The sequence below is a fragment of the Amyelois transitella genome, chromosome 4 (assembly GCF_032362555.1).
Source record: "Amyelois transitella isolate CPQ chromosome 4, ilAmyTran1.1, whole genome shotgun sequence".
NCBI classification, from domain to species: domain Eukaryota; kingdom Metazoa; phylum Arthropoda; class Insecta; order Lepidoptera; family Pyralidae; genus Amyelois; species Amyelois transitella.
In genome coordinates, this window is record NC_083507.1 from 1,821,352 (window position 1) to 1,836,310 (window position 14,959).

The window sequence follows — 14,959 nt, forward strand, 5'->3', positions numbered from 1 at the left end:
TAATTTATGTGGATTTTTGTGTCAGTCAAGTATCGTTTATGCCCCGTACCTATCCCTACTAACGGAATATTCCGGCCTTGACGTTGGACATCAATACACTTTTCCATAAATACTATCAGTAATTTCTTTAACTTTAGACATTAATTTTAAGTCTTCTAATTATGAAACTTAAGTGTAATCAATAGTACCTAATTAATTACTTCATCATCTATTTATCAAATAATGACATCTATTTTTATATAATACAGAATCTATCAAACAAAAAGGCAGATTAAATGAGTAGTGGTATTTGACCGTAAATATCCGTCTTTGGCGAGCACGCAATTTTTTGGCGGATTAATCCGTTCTTGGCGGTTAAAGGGTTAGTATCGATGGAATCATATATCTGAATATGACGTTAACGCGAGTGTTATTGATGAATGAATGTAAAAAAAACATAAACACCATGCCAGTATGCTACATTTCTATGGTAATAAATTGTAGACATAAATCATTAGGTACCTATTGACATAAGTTTATACGACCTGTGTAGATATTAACAGGATACGGAAATAAGAGGCGAGAAAGTATATAAATAATACACATACACATGTTTCAACTTCTTTATTTAGGTTCCATATCATATTTACAAATTGAATTCAATTAATTTAATTCGTCTGTACAACTAAAAGATATAAAACAAATATATATCAAATTCGTTATCACAAAATAAGGGCGCGTGTCCATATCATAAATTTTCACTATCGAAACGCTAATAAATATTTCACACAATAGATACACCTTTTCTAAATTTTAATAGGTAATGATTTTAAGTGTTGCCACTATAATAAAAGAGTTGCCCGTTTCTAGACAGTTATGTAGAAAATTTTGTGCGTTCAACAGTCTCTAATATTGATCTAACTATTACTAATAAAAAAAATAATCACGAATTTTCTAATGCATGGTAAATGATTCATAATACTTTTTAGAGGAAATTGAGTAAAATTTGGTTATGTCCTCTTCCTCCTGTTTTTAGTCCCGGTTGCATCCTCACCACCATTGTGAAGAGATCGGGGTATGTCTTTGTTCCATGGATCCTGGATTGGGTGAGTCAGGTTTGTACACGAAGCGACTTCCATCTGACCTCTGTGACCTTTGCTGTGACCGATGTGATTGGATCGATCATGGTAACACAACTTGGAAATGCATGAGTCATGTACACTATTTTGAGTACTAACAATTGCTCTTACGGTACGGTACGGTAAACATCGTGAGGAAACCTGAACATTCAGGTTACTGGATGTCGTAAAAGGCGACTAAGGTATAGGCTTATAAACTTGGAATTCCTCTTGTAGAATTGAGATTCAAATAATAACAGGTTATTAATTGAATCTCAATTCTTTCATACAGCTGAACGTGACCTTTTATCTTTTTAAGATTGTTGGCTCTGTCTACGCCGCAAGGGACATAGATGTGACCATATGTATGTAATAATATAAGAAAGAGTTAACATTTGTAACTTAGGTTCTATTTGGTTTGGAAATACCGTACTGAAAATGAGCAATTCTTTTGGCCTTAATAATCTGCGAGGGTTTCAGACCACCTACTGTGCCCGGCACGTAAGTTGAACCAAAATTCTACTAAAGGATATCATAAATAGAACTATGACGTATTGTAATCACAGCGAATGCTTGCCGACTATCGCCTCAATATCGTGGACCTCCTTGACGCAGGACTCTGTCAGCACCGCAGGCTCGGAGTCGGTGATGAGCACGTCGTCTTCCACCCGGATGCCGACCCCCCGGAACTCGGGGGGTACGCTCTCGTCGTCCGGCCTGATGTAGATTCCTGGAGAAAAAAATACCCATACAAAAATAATATATATTGATGGCCTCTGTGGCGCAGCGGTAGTGCGCTTGTCTGTGACACCGTAGGTTCGAATCCCGGCCAGGGCATGATGAGAAACGAACTTCCTCTGATTGGCTTGGATGGCTTTTGAATGTTTATCTATATAAGTATTAATTATATTATATAGTATCTAGTTACACAAGTCTTGAACTCACTTCGAGGCTTACTCAATCTGCGTAATTTGTCCCGTATATACAAAGCAACTTTGTTCGAGAAAAATGGTGTACTGTTCTTACGAATTTCGAGAAATCTTATTGTTGTACACATAGTTCTCTCCTATGTACCATTGAACGTATAAGTGTTCGCGAAGTTTAAGTTCGCGGCGAACGACTATAATATATATATGTGGGAATGGGGCTCAACTTGATGCAAACACTTTTCAAAAACTCACAATCTTTATTTTTTCTTCTTGACAAACCAACAACGACAAATCTTTCTTTTTAGATCCTCTTTTGACATTGACATCTAGTCAGATGTCAATAGACATAATCATATCCGACATTGACAATTAACTTTAGTGTTGCTATACAAACTACTTAAGAATTACTACAAAAAATAACAAAAATAAATCATAATTATTCCCACACGGTCATCCTGTTATTCATCTGACTCAGATGAATCATCTTCCAGTGAGATCCAGGGCTTCATGTAATCTGCTGAGGAAGTTGTATTAAACGGACCTTCACTGTTGCCAATCTTCCTCACAGAATAGCGATCGTTTTGATTGCTTTTAACAATCTCATACGGTCCTAAGTATTTTGGATATAGTTTACTTCCTTGTGCGAATTGGGTCCTCTTAATCGCGACCAAATCGCCTGGTTTATAGGTATTGGCTTTCTTTCGCTTCTTATTAAATGATTTCACATTTTCTTCCTGCGTTTTTCCAATGGATTCTTTTGCCTTCTGTCTGAGCTCTTGTCTTTTCTCATTAAATATTTCTATATCTTCTTCATCTATTAATTTTTGCAGTTCTATATCTTTATCCTTCATTTTTGTACCAAAAAGTAATTCGAACGGCGTCATTTTAATAGCTCTTTGATATGTTCCATTTAGACATCTTTGAACATTGGAGACATGGCGATACCATTTATTAGGATCATCAACACTTAGTTTGCTTAATACCGCTATTATGATCTGGTGTATGCGCTCAACTTGACCGTTTCCTCTGGGTTGTCCAGTAGTAATCGTATAAAGTGCAATATTCTCCCTTTTGCAATATTCTTGGAAATCTTTTGATGTAAAAGCAGCGTTTCGATCCGTAATAATTCTTTCAGGTGCACCAAACGTTTGTTGTTGCAGCCTTAGTTTCTCTAGAGTCTCTTCAGTAGTCAGCGTCTTGACAGGATAAATCCATGTGAACTTCGTATACGCATCTACGACAGTTAAGATGTATTTATAATTTTTGGAAGTGGATGTCATTGGCCCCAAATGATCTACGTGATACGTCGACAATGGGACGTCTCCTTTGTCGATCGGATGTAAATACCCTTCCTTTTTACCAGCTTTGTGTGATAGAATAATGCATTCAACGCAATTATTTATTGTCTTTTTAACCTTTTCTGTTAAGTTATCTATAAAATATTCTCTTTTAATCAATTCTTCTGTTTTTACAGTTCCAAAGTGTCCTCTTTCATGATTCTTCCTTATTATTTCATATTGCATTTTCTTTGGCACAACAATCAGTCTGTTTCCATCTTTAATCTTATATAAAATTTCGTTTTGTAAAATATAGTCTTCGTAATTCTGTGTCTCTAAGATATTTTTTATTAGTCTTATATGGGCATCTTCATTCTGAGCTTTTCTAATACGGGCTGTAGTTTCAGTGAGTATAAGGCAAACAGGATTTCTGCTTAAGGCTGCTGCATGTTTCATCCTTGTTCCTGGTCGGTGTTCAATCTTGTAGTCATATTCTTCTAAGAGAAGCGCCCAGCGATCAACTCTCGGAGGTAAGTCCTTTGCGTGTAGGAAGCCGTTTTTGAGGTCGAGGGAAGTGAAAACCTTTGCTTCCTTTAACTTATCAATCTGATCTTCTGTTGTTGGTAGTGGAAATCGTTCTTTAATCACTTTTAATCTTCGGTAATCAGTACACATTCGTCGAGAACCATCTTTCTTATCACCCAAAACCACGGGACTGGCAAAATCAGATTGGCTAAGTTTGATTATGCCACCATCTAGCCATTCTTTCACTTGCGCGTTAACAGCAGTCATCTCCAAAGGTGATAGTCGTCGAGGATTTTGATATACTGGATCTTCATTTGTTAATATTATTTTTAATTCAACTTTACTTTCTTTCTTCATTTCATTTAGTCTATATTCTTCGCACATCTTATGAACTTTTTCTTTATATTTAGAATCTTCTATGTCGTAAATCCGGTCAGTATGTTTTTCTTCTGTTAAAAGCGTAAGGTGGGTTATCTTTTCCATGAAAATTCCTTCTGGGGTAAAGCAGACTTCAAAATCATGTAAAATAGGGTTTCCAATTATTATGTTTACTGGTATATCATTATCCTTGACCACGTGAAACTTGATGTCTGTAAAGTATTGATCAATCTGTATATTAGCTACAAACATTCCTTCGGTATAAACTTCGTTTTTTGCTATTCCAGTTATGCACGTAGATTCAATCTTATAGTCTTTAACATCTTCTTTAATTTTCTCAAATTCTGATTCTTTAATTAGGTTTATGTCACTTCCGGTATCAATAAGGGCTATAACGTCTTTGCCATTGATCTTTATATTTTTGTACGGAACTTTATCTTCTTTTTTATTTTGAATATTAAGAGTCTTTGTCTGTTTAGGGCATTCAGTAGATTTGTGGCCAAAGTCATTACATTTAAAACATTTTACTCCTTTCGAGCAATTGGATGACACATGATCTAAATCACCACAGTTATAGCATCTATGAACGCGAGTCTTCTTTCGAAATGAAGTATTTCCAGATGATTGGACAGTATTAGTTGAATTTACTGGCTTATTAGAACTCTTTTTTTTAAAGTCACTGTAAATTTCCAACTTCTTGCGAAATTCTTTTATGTCCGAGGCTCCATACAAAATAGCTTTATTAGTATCCAAGTCACGAATACCATCAATCACATATTCGATCAATGCGGCATCTTCAACCTTGCCATGAAGCGCCAATTCTTTCATAGACAGAAAGTACTGCTGATATGTCTCCTCATTTTTCATTTTCCGCGAAGCAAGTTTTTTATGCACCACTGCGCTATTAATCTTTGGGCCAAATTCTTCTTTGAGTGCCTTCTTTAAACCTGGATAATCTTTAACTCGTCCCAAAGAGCGTAAAAACAACTTCGCTGTTCCATCTAAAAGCCGCTTCGCATAGATTAACTTTTCAACTTTAGTCCACTTCATAATCTGTGCAGTATCCTCAAACTCATCAATAAATGTCTCAATCGGGTAGGTGTCATCTCCGGTAAAAATAGTCATAGATTTCTCCAAGTCCTTAAATGAAATCTTAACTTCATACTCCTGTTCTTCATCTTCACTTTCGTACTTATCATCTTTCTTCGGCGGCATTGTTGCTATCAAGCTAGAACTCTTCAAACTTGAATTGCTCTTTAAATTGCGTCTTCTCTTGGTAGTCGTGCAAAATGATGGCTTATTTGGACTCATTTAGTCTTTCGTCTTAAATAAATCTTTAATCCAAATTCCAAAAAAAACTACCATTTTAGTATAATTATTTTGTAGCTTGCAACATTTTGTTTGAAGTGAAGTCTGAACAGTTCGTAGGGTCGGTAAAACAGTAGAGGTGTGATTCGTACCTATGTTCAGTCCGGACCGGCAAAATTGTCGGTAAAACAGTCCGCGTCCACGGCGTGGCTTGCAATTTTTTAATCTCGTCTTGCGTCTTCGGCTAGCATCAAATTTTACACCATCCCGGACGAGCCCCCAAAAAAGATGTGGGAATGGGGCTCAACTTGATGCAAACACTTTTCAAAAACTCACAATCTTTATTTTTTCTTCTTGACAAACCAACAACGACAAATCTTTCTTTTTAGATCCTCTTTTGACATTGACATCTAGTCAGATGTCAATAGACATAATCATATCCGACATTGACAATTAACTTTAGTGTTGCTATACAAACTACTTAAGAATTACTACAAAAAATAACAAAAATAAATCATAATTATTCCCACATATATATAATCACGTCTATATCCCTTGCGGGGTAGACAGAGCCAACAGTCTCGAAAAGACCAATTGGCCACGGTCAGTTGTTTAACTCAATGGTAGAATTGAAATTTAAATAGTGACAGGTCGCAAGCCCGTCGCCTAAAATAAGTAGGTATCCCAAGTTTATAAGCCTATCCCTTAGTCGGTTTTTACGACATCCATGGAAAAGAGATGGAGTGGTCCTATTCTTTTCCTACTAGTGCCGGGAGCCACACGGCATTATACTATATATATATACATAAATATATTATACTACCTATATAATTATTTTAATCTCAATTCTATCATTAAGCCAAACAGCTGAACACGTAGCCTATCAGTCATTTCAAGACTGTTGGCTCTGTAAAACCCCGCAAAGGATATAGACGTGATTATATGTATGTAGTACAAGAAAACGCCAATTTCATATGTAGGCGTGACCATATGTATGTATGTATGTATAATTACGATGCCTCGAATGTAACGCTAACAGTGCTGCCGTGGTATAACTAAAATGCCGTAATCTGACATCAGGATTTACACCTTTTTTACCAGTAAAAAAAGAAAAAAAAATCTCTTTCGATCTGTATAATTATACGACTTTTTGGTACCTTTAAGTCATAAATAGGCGTTCTCATTGATGAATGGCATCAGTTTAAATTTTTACCGCAGTTTTTGACGTTTTACCACAAACAAGGATTTGGCAGATAACGGCATTTTAATTATACCAGGGCAGAGTGTCATTTTACAACTTAATCTTAAAAGAAAACGCCAATTTCATATTAGTAGGTTACCTAACATTATTATACACATACCCGGCTCCACGGTGACTATCATGTTGGCCTTAACGGGCACGTTGCGTCGCACGAGCGGCGTGTCGTGCACGTCGAGGCCGAGATAGTGCGACACGTGGTGCGGACACAGCCGGTACGCTTTCTGATAACAAAACCACATCGCTACATTGTATAAAACAAAGTCGCCATTTTAGTCTGTTTGTCTGTATCTATGCTTAAATCTTTAAAATTACGCAACGGATTTTGATGCGGTTTTTTGTAACAGGTAGGTACGAGTGATTCAAGAGGAAGGTTTTTATGTATAATTTTTTTCCGAATTTTGCACCCGTGCGATGCCGGGGCGGGTCGCTAGTTTCTTATAAGTACAACTTGCCGCACGAATTTAGCGCCACCCGCAAGAAGCGATGAATCTAGCGCCACCCGCAAAAAGTGACGAATTTAGAGGTATCTACCAAAAACTAATAATTTAACGCAACTTACAAAAAGCGCCGAATTTAGCGCCACCCGCAAAAAGCGACGAATTTAACGCAACCTACAAAAAGTGACGAATTTAGCGCAACCTACCAAAAAAATACAGATTTAACCGTTTCCCTTAGTCGCCTATTACGACATCCATGGGGATGATATACAGAATGGTCCTCCTATTCTAAAGAGGCGAAAACCACACGGTAATCAGAACAATATCACATAGACTTGGTGCATTTTTAGAAATTGATCTAAAACCAAGACAAATGAAAGAGTTCACATCACTTTTTTAATGTAACGGCTCCATCGTTCAACAAAACGATGATTTTTGTTCAATGTTAGGGTTGAAAAATACACCATTGAACCTGAAAAGTGACCGTATGGTAGAATCGTGTATGTATATATGTACGTAAAGAGTTAAAGAAGACTAGCTGTTGACCGCGACTTAGTCCGCATAAATTTCGAATTTTTCAACGTAAACTTATTTGCTGCAGGCAAACTAAGACTCAAAATCAGGCCTTGAGTTCATTGAAATGGGGATAACTTTATTTTAAGTGAGCCGATTTTGATGAAATAACATTTTTAAATGTTTTTCTGAGTTAAAACGAAGCAATTGGTGAAAGTTTTAAGTAAATCGGTTCAGTACCTACTTTCGGAGATAGGGCAAACAAAAAATTTAAAAATGTTTTAGTTTGTTTTCTATTGTAGGAAGTATAGTTATTAAGTTATTCATTCCTACAGAAGATAGAAGGAGATAACAGGAGAAAATAATCAGTTTAAAATGTCTATATTATTCAACGTATAAATTAAGAAAATTTGACATTTTTTCAAAACATGTCATTTTTTTGACATCTCTCACAAACAAAATCATGGCAACCGTTGCTATGGCGTATACCAAAAAGGCTGCCTACACTATTATTCATTCTAATTGTCCCTCTATCCATTTCAGTCAAAAATACTAAATGTACAGACATAATATTTTCACAGTTTTATTATATGTAGGTATATATAGATAGATAAAAGTTAATGAACACTCACGCCAAGTAATTCGCTGCCGTCGACATTTTTCGATATAATACCCTCTTGTTGCAAATGTTTGCCGAGCAAACGGCACATGCTATCGAACAATTGATCCAAAGCTGGACGCTGTTCGCCCAATATCTCAATGAGACGTTTCTAGAAAATAAATTACATAACATGTACATATTAGTATATATTAAAAGCAAAAGCAAATAAATAGATTTAAATGGTTTTTCTGTACTTAATATGTGCGTGTAAAAAATAAAAAATTTGATTCAATAAGTGATACACAAGGTATCACTTATTGACGTCAATCCAATTTTGAAAATAATATATTCTATTATCACGTCTATATCCCTTATGGGTGGACAGAGCCAACAGTCATCAAAAGACTGAAACCCACGCTCAGCTACTCGGCTCGATAATAGAATTGTGACTCAAATAGTGACAGGTTGCTAGCCCATCGCTCAAAAGAGGAATCCCAAGTTTATAAGCCTTAATCGCATACATATGGTCACGTCTATATCCCTTGCGGGGTAGACAGAGCCAACAGTCTTGAAAAGACTGAATGGCCACGTTCAGCTATTTGGCTTAATGCTAGAATTGAGATTCAAATAGTGACAGGTCGCTAGCCCATCGCCTAAAAGAGGAATCCCAATAATATAAGCCTATCCCTAAGTCGCATCTTACGACATTCAACGGGAAAGAGATGGAGTGGTCCTATTCTAAGTATAATATTAATTACCTGAACAGTGAGCACCAGCTCATACAATATCCTGTGGTGTTTCGAGAACTTTCCGGAAACAGGCCAAGTGCGCGATATGTCAGAGTTGTACAACCATCGTTGGCTCCCTGCCGGCAAATATATGAAAAGATAAACATGAAAGGAAAAGGTCGGAGTGGGAAGACCTAGACGAACATATCTTGATCAAATTAAGGACGTCCTGGTAAAGGGTCAGGTCAAAAGTACCCGAAACCGCCGAGCTTGCATGAAGAGAGTTATGAATGTGGATGAAGCGAAGGAAGTATGCAGAGATCGTGGCAAGTGGAAAGAGGTAGTCTCTGCCTACCCCTCCGGGAAAGAGGCGTGATTTTATGTATGTATGTATAAACATATAATTTTTGAGATTTACATCTGATATCCTTAACCTAACAAACAAACAAACTATAAGTATAGGTATATATATATATATACGTAGATATAGAGTTGTACAACCATCGTTGGCAGCCTCCGCGCATCTTAAAAATACATGGCATTCGTGTCCAAGCTATCCTTTGGTTTTATTGCATAATTATTTAAAATATCAATAAATATATCATATATATATATCATATATATATACGTAGATATAGAGTTGTACAACTAACGTTGGCTACCTGCCGGCAAATATATGAGAAGATAAACATAATAATTTTTGAGATTTTATTCGTATAAACATATAAATTCCATCATAAAGTCTTACAGCTGAACGTGGCATTTCAGTCTTTTTAACACTGATGACTTTGTCTACTCCGCAAGGGATATAGACGTCACTTCATATATATATATATATAAGTGGAATCCCAAGTTTACAAGCCTATCCCTTAGTCGCCTTTTACGATATCCATGCCATCCACCCAAGCGAAGATCTTCCGCAAGGCTAGGTGTTATGTACGGGAAACTGCGCGACAGACAATTTTAAGACCGAGGTTGCATTTATGCAATTCCAATTCCTGGAAATATTGCCTGCGCGATTTAGCATACGCGTTGTGATTGGTTTTGGTGGCATGTGACGTTGAGAGAGGACTCTTCGCTGCTATTGGTTGTCGGCATAGCGTTCTACGCCGTGATTGGCTCATGGTGTGTGACGTTAGAAATGTAACCATTAACAAATAAATATAAATAAATAAATATATACGGGACAAATTACACAGATTGAGTTAGCCTCGAAGTAAGTTCGAGACTTGTGTTACGAGATACTAACTCAACGATACTATATTTTATAATAAATACTTATATAGATAAACATCCTGGGGCCAATCAGAAAAAGTTCTTTTCTCATCATGCCCTGGCCGGGATTCCAACCCGGGACCTCCGGTGTCACAGATAAGCGTACTACCGCTGCGCCACAGAGTCCGTCAAATAATTACCAACAAAAAAGAATAGGACCACTCCATCTCTTTACCATGGACGTCGTAAAAGGCGACTAAGGGATAGGCTTACAAACTTGGGATTCCTCTTTTAGGCGATGGGCTAGCAACCTGTCACTATTTGAATCTCAATTCTATCATAAGGCCGTAAGCCAAATAGCTGAACGTGGCCATTCAGTCTCATCAAGACGGTTGGCTCTGTCTACCCCGCAAGGGATATAGACGTGACCATATGCAATTTAATGTAAACAATTACCAGTGTCGAGCAATATCAAATCGTTAGCGTCCAGCAGCTGGTTGTTGCTGACGTAGTGTATGTGAGTTGCGCGCGCGCCGCCCGCCGCCACGGGCGGGAACGCCAAATGTTCCGCGCCCGCTTGCTTGCTGGAATATTCCACGATCGCGTTTATCATGTGCTCGGAGACACCTGGAAGGTCGTTACGAAGGTGATTACGTACAGTTGAAATTAATACATACATACATACATATGGTCACGTCTATATCCCTTGCGGGGTAAACAGAGCCAATAGTCTTGAAAAGACTGAATGGCCACGTTCAGCTATTTGGCTTAATGATAGAATTGAGATTCAAATAGATTGAAATTAATCTATACTAATATTATAAAGCTGAAGAGCTTGTTTGTTTGTTTGAACGTGCTAATCTCAAGAACTACTGGTACGAATTGAAAAATTCTTTTTGCGTTGCATAGACCATTTATCGAGGAAGGCTTAAGGCTATATAACATCACGCTGTAACTATTCGGAGCAAAGAAATAATGGAAAATGTGAAGAAAAAAAAACGGGGGAAATTATTCATCGTTCAGGGCTTCAATAATGCCCAAAATAACTATTCCACGCGGACGAAGTCGCGGGCACAGCTGGCTAGTGAATGATAAAATTTAATTACCAGGTTTAGTGCAAGCCATCGCCATGTTGACGCTTTGGGATCCAATGTAGCAGGTCTCCTTCATCAGCTCAATTTCGGCGGGCGACTTTATTACCCTCAGGAAGTGAAGGGCACGTTGTGGATCGCCCACGAAAGCCTAGAAGAATGCATATACAGTCAAAACCTGTTATAGCGACATTAAAGGCACCGTATAGTTACGACGTTATACCCGATAGTTGTTAAAAGCAAAACATATATGTACATAAGTATGTAGGTATGTATGTATATTTTTGTTTGCCAAAAATTTTGCTATGAAAACATCTTGACATTCGTTGGAAAATGTATCTTAAACAAAAAAAAAATAAATCTTAACAAACCACACAATTTTCAAATCTCAAAGTATAAAAATTTATACATATAATAAATAATACGCTTTGTGTATTAAGATCCATTTTTGAAAGGTTTATATGTATCTACAAAATGGCGGATAAAGGTCTTTGTTTGTTGCCGTGTGGTTCCTGGAACCAATAGAAAAAAGAATACTCTATCCCTCTCGCATGGACGAAGGCGAGTAAGGGATACTTAGGATTCTTCTTTTAGGCGATGGGCTAGCCACCTGTCTCTATTTCAATCACAATTCTATCATTAAGCCAAACAGCTGAACGTGGCCTAACAGTCTTTTCAATACTGTTGGCTGTGTCTACCCCGCAAAGGATATAGACGTGATTATATATATATTATATTATATATATATATATAAATCTTGTACACAATTGATCACTTGTACAAGAATTCGTTCGATTAGTTGAGATTACCTGATCAGTTTCCTTCATCAGGTCCCGGATGGTGGGGTGGATGTCGGGGTTGGCCGGGTTCTCGTGGTGGTACCACACCAGTGCAGGTTTCGATGACGTTACAGTCCTGTGTGTAAGTTAAAGATTTAATTTATTGACATTGACGGCTTCTGTGGCGCAGCGGTAGTACGCTTGTCTGTGACACCCCGGAGGTCCCGAGTTCGAATCCCGGCCAGGGCATGATGAGAAAAGAACTTTTCCTGATTGGCCTGGATCTTGGATGTTTATCTATGTATATAACTAAGTGTTCATTATAAAATATAGTAGAGTTAGTATCTCGTAACACAAGTCTCAAACTTACTTCTCAATCTGTGTAATTTGTCCCCTATATATTTATATTTATTTATCAAAATTCTAACATGAATTATTATTAATGTCACCTGTCCTGTCAAATGATTGTACAAGCTATCAGTATTAAGTATACATACTGAAATAAACTACACAAATGGCCAGCCAGTTGCTGACAGCATTGTTTTCCTAAACTTAAGTAGTGTGCTACTTAAGTTTAGGAAAGCAATGATGTCCACTTCTTTGATGATCTCGCCAATGATGGTGTTACAGATCCTGTCTCGAAGTGTATTTTGTATTTGTAATAATAGTAAATAAATATCTGACCTAAAAAGGAAGTTTCCCAAACTCTCAACAGGTCGCGCCTCTTCCACTGCAAACAGTTTGACAGCCGCTGAGCAGCCTGTCCGCGGCCCCTCCCACAGCTCGGCGTGACTGTCTTTGTCGTGAACAAATAATATACTCTGAAAATTACGAAATTGTTTTCAATTAATGAATTTATACCACTTTGAATTCAATAAAACTATCCTGGAGTGGGAAGACCTAGGCGAATGTATCTTGATCAAATTAAGGACGTCCTGGTAAAGGGTCAGGTCAAAAGTACCCGAAACCGCCGAGCTTGTATGAAGAGAGTTATGAATGTGGATGAAGCGAAGGAAGTATGCAGAGATCGTGGCAAGTGGAAAGAGGTAGTCTCGGCCTAGCCCTCCGGGAAAGAGGCGTGATTTTATGTATGTATGTAAAACTATCATAGAATAATATTGGCTGCAGTTGGTTGGCCAACTACAAAAATCTACAATAGACATACCTTAAAATCTTCAGTCTGTGAAGGTTTCACCATGACAAGGACAGCTGAAGGCTCTAAGCACCCCGTCAAGTAGAAAAAGTCTGAGTTTTGCCGAAATACATATGGTATTTTATCTGACATGTACTGTTTGCGCGCTGCGGGTATTATTATCTGAAATAACCATCAATAACAGTGTTTACTTAAATGATTATTAGAGATTAATTATGTACACAGGCAGAACTACTCCATTGGGAAATTGCACAATAAGGCAACTGGATTTGTTATACATACATACATATGGTCATGTCTATATCCCTTGCGGGGTAGAGAGAGCCAACAGTCTTGCAGACTTAATGGCCACATTCAGCTCTTTGGCTTAATGATAGAATTGAAAATTTAATAGTTACACATCATCTAAAAAAGAATCCCAAGTTTGTAAGCCTATTTCTTAGTTGCCTATTACAACATCCATGGGAAAGAGATGGAGTGGTGCGCTATTCTTATTTGTATTGGTGCCGGGAATCACACGGCACTTTTGTTATCATATTCCAATATGAGTTTCTATGCAAGGTTGCAGAAATCAAATGGGAGTCACTTTATTTAAAAATCAGAATATGGTCTCAGATAAACCCTGGGCTTCTTGCCAGGTTAGTATAAAGTCTATTTTGTTTGTAATAAGCAAATACAAAAACTACTGCACTTTTTGCCATGAATTTTGACACACTGGGAGAAACAATTTCTGGCATTCTCATTGGAGAGAAGCACAACTAAAAGTAAATATTTAAAGAAATAGAACTAAAAGAATACCAACAACGTGAGTTTTGTGTTCATTTCCAACTTCGGCCACCAGTTTATTGACCAGCATTTCTCTCCGCTCCCGGTACTCCATTTGTGTGACTCCACAGGTCAGTTGTTCAGGTCTTATAAGATGTGGATGAGTGTGACAAGTTGGTTGTCCAAAGATCCCTTTTGGAATAGTAAAACGCACGTCCTTTATTCCCGGCGGTACCTCTTTCGTGGACATACTTTTCAATCTATTAGGAGGCTGGTTGAACACCCGCCTTCGACCTTTGCTGGCTGGAAAGAAGAGTATAATATTGAGCATGTTATCCAGGTCAGTAAAAAAATATTTACATAACCTACGCGCAACTTACCGACGTTCAATGCCAGCTTGCGGAAACTTTGCATTTTTGAGTTTTTGTTTATGAAGCGGAGAGAAAATACTGGACTTACAAATAGTTTTCAAATGTTACAATTTAAATCATTGCAAATCAAACATTGCAATTTTGATTGATTGAAATTTTATTTTGTTTGATGTGAAATGAAATGTGATGTGACATTGATTGACATTATGTTTTTTTATGACTTGGTAGCACAGACAGACTATAGAAGGCGTTTATTACTGCAGAGTAGTGTTCGTTATGTATTGTATGTGCCTAACTTAATGAAATTGTTATTTTTACCACCGATAAAAAAATATTATTTGTAATTTTTTACAGATGTTTTCTCACTGCTAGCGACCGATTTACAAATTTGATATCTGTGAGCTAGTAGTAATAAATAAAATAATATATCTACTCTTATTTATCGTTTTTGTCGTTTGTATCTATTTTTATCGTATAGATCTGTATATAACTACCATAAACTTTTTCATTTCAGCCTGTATATTATAATTT

The 14,959-nt window shown here is 37.2% G+C and overlaps 1 protein-coding gene across 2 annotated transcripts; it reads right to left on the reverse strand.

The window, feature by feature from the left end:
* Positions 1–588: 588 nt before the first annotated feature.
* LOC106130944 (xaa-Pro aminopeptidase 3) lies at positions 589–14,605 on the reverse strand. 2 transcript variants are annotated; one of them, XM_013329894.2, is made up of 11 exons: positions 14,438–14,605; positions 14,095–14,360; positions 13,305–13,454; positions 12,824–12,960; positions 12,170–12,275; positions 11,376–11,511; positions 10,726–10,896; positions 9,085–9,191; positions 8,358–8,495; positions 6,876–6,996; positions 589–1,827 (listed from the first exon to the last, which is right to left on the reverse strand). In XM_013329894.2, the coding sequence occupies exons 1-11, from the start codon at positions 14,469–14,471 to the stop codon at positions 1,658–1,660; spliced, it is 1,536 nt and encodes a 511-aa protein (XP_013185348.2). In that variant the 5' UTR covers positions 14,472–14,605; the 3' UTR covers positions 589–1,657. The 2 variants fall into 2 exon arrangements, 1 of the variants encoding a protein (XP_013185348.2); XR_009657563.1 differs by lacking the exons at positions 6,876–6,996; positions 8,358–8,495; positions 9,085–9,191; ... (5 more) ...; positions 14,095–14,360; positions 14,438–14,605 and adding an exon at positions 2,279–6,018 and having other exon boundaries at positions 1,693–1,827.
* Between the last annotated feature and the right edge of the window lie 354 nt (positions 14,606–14,959).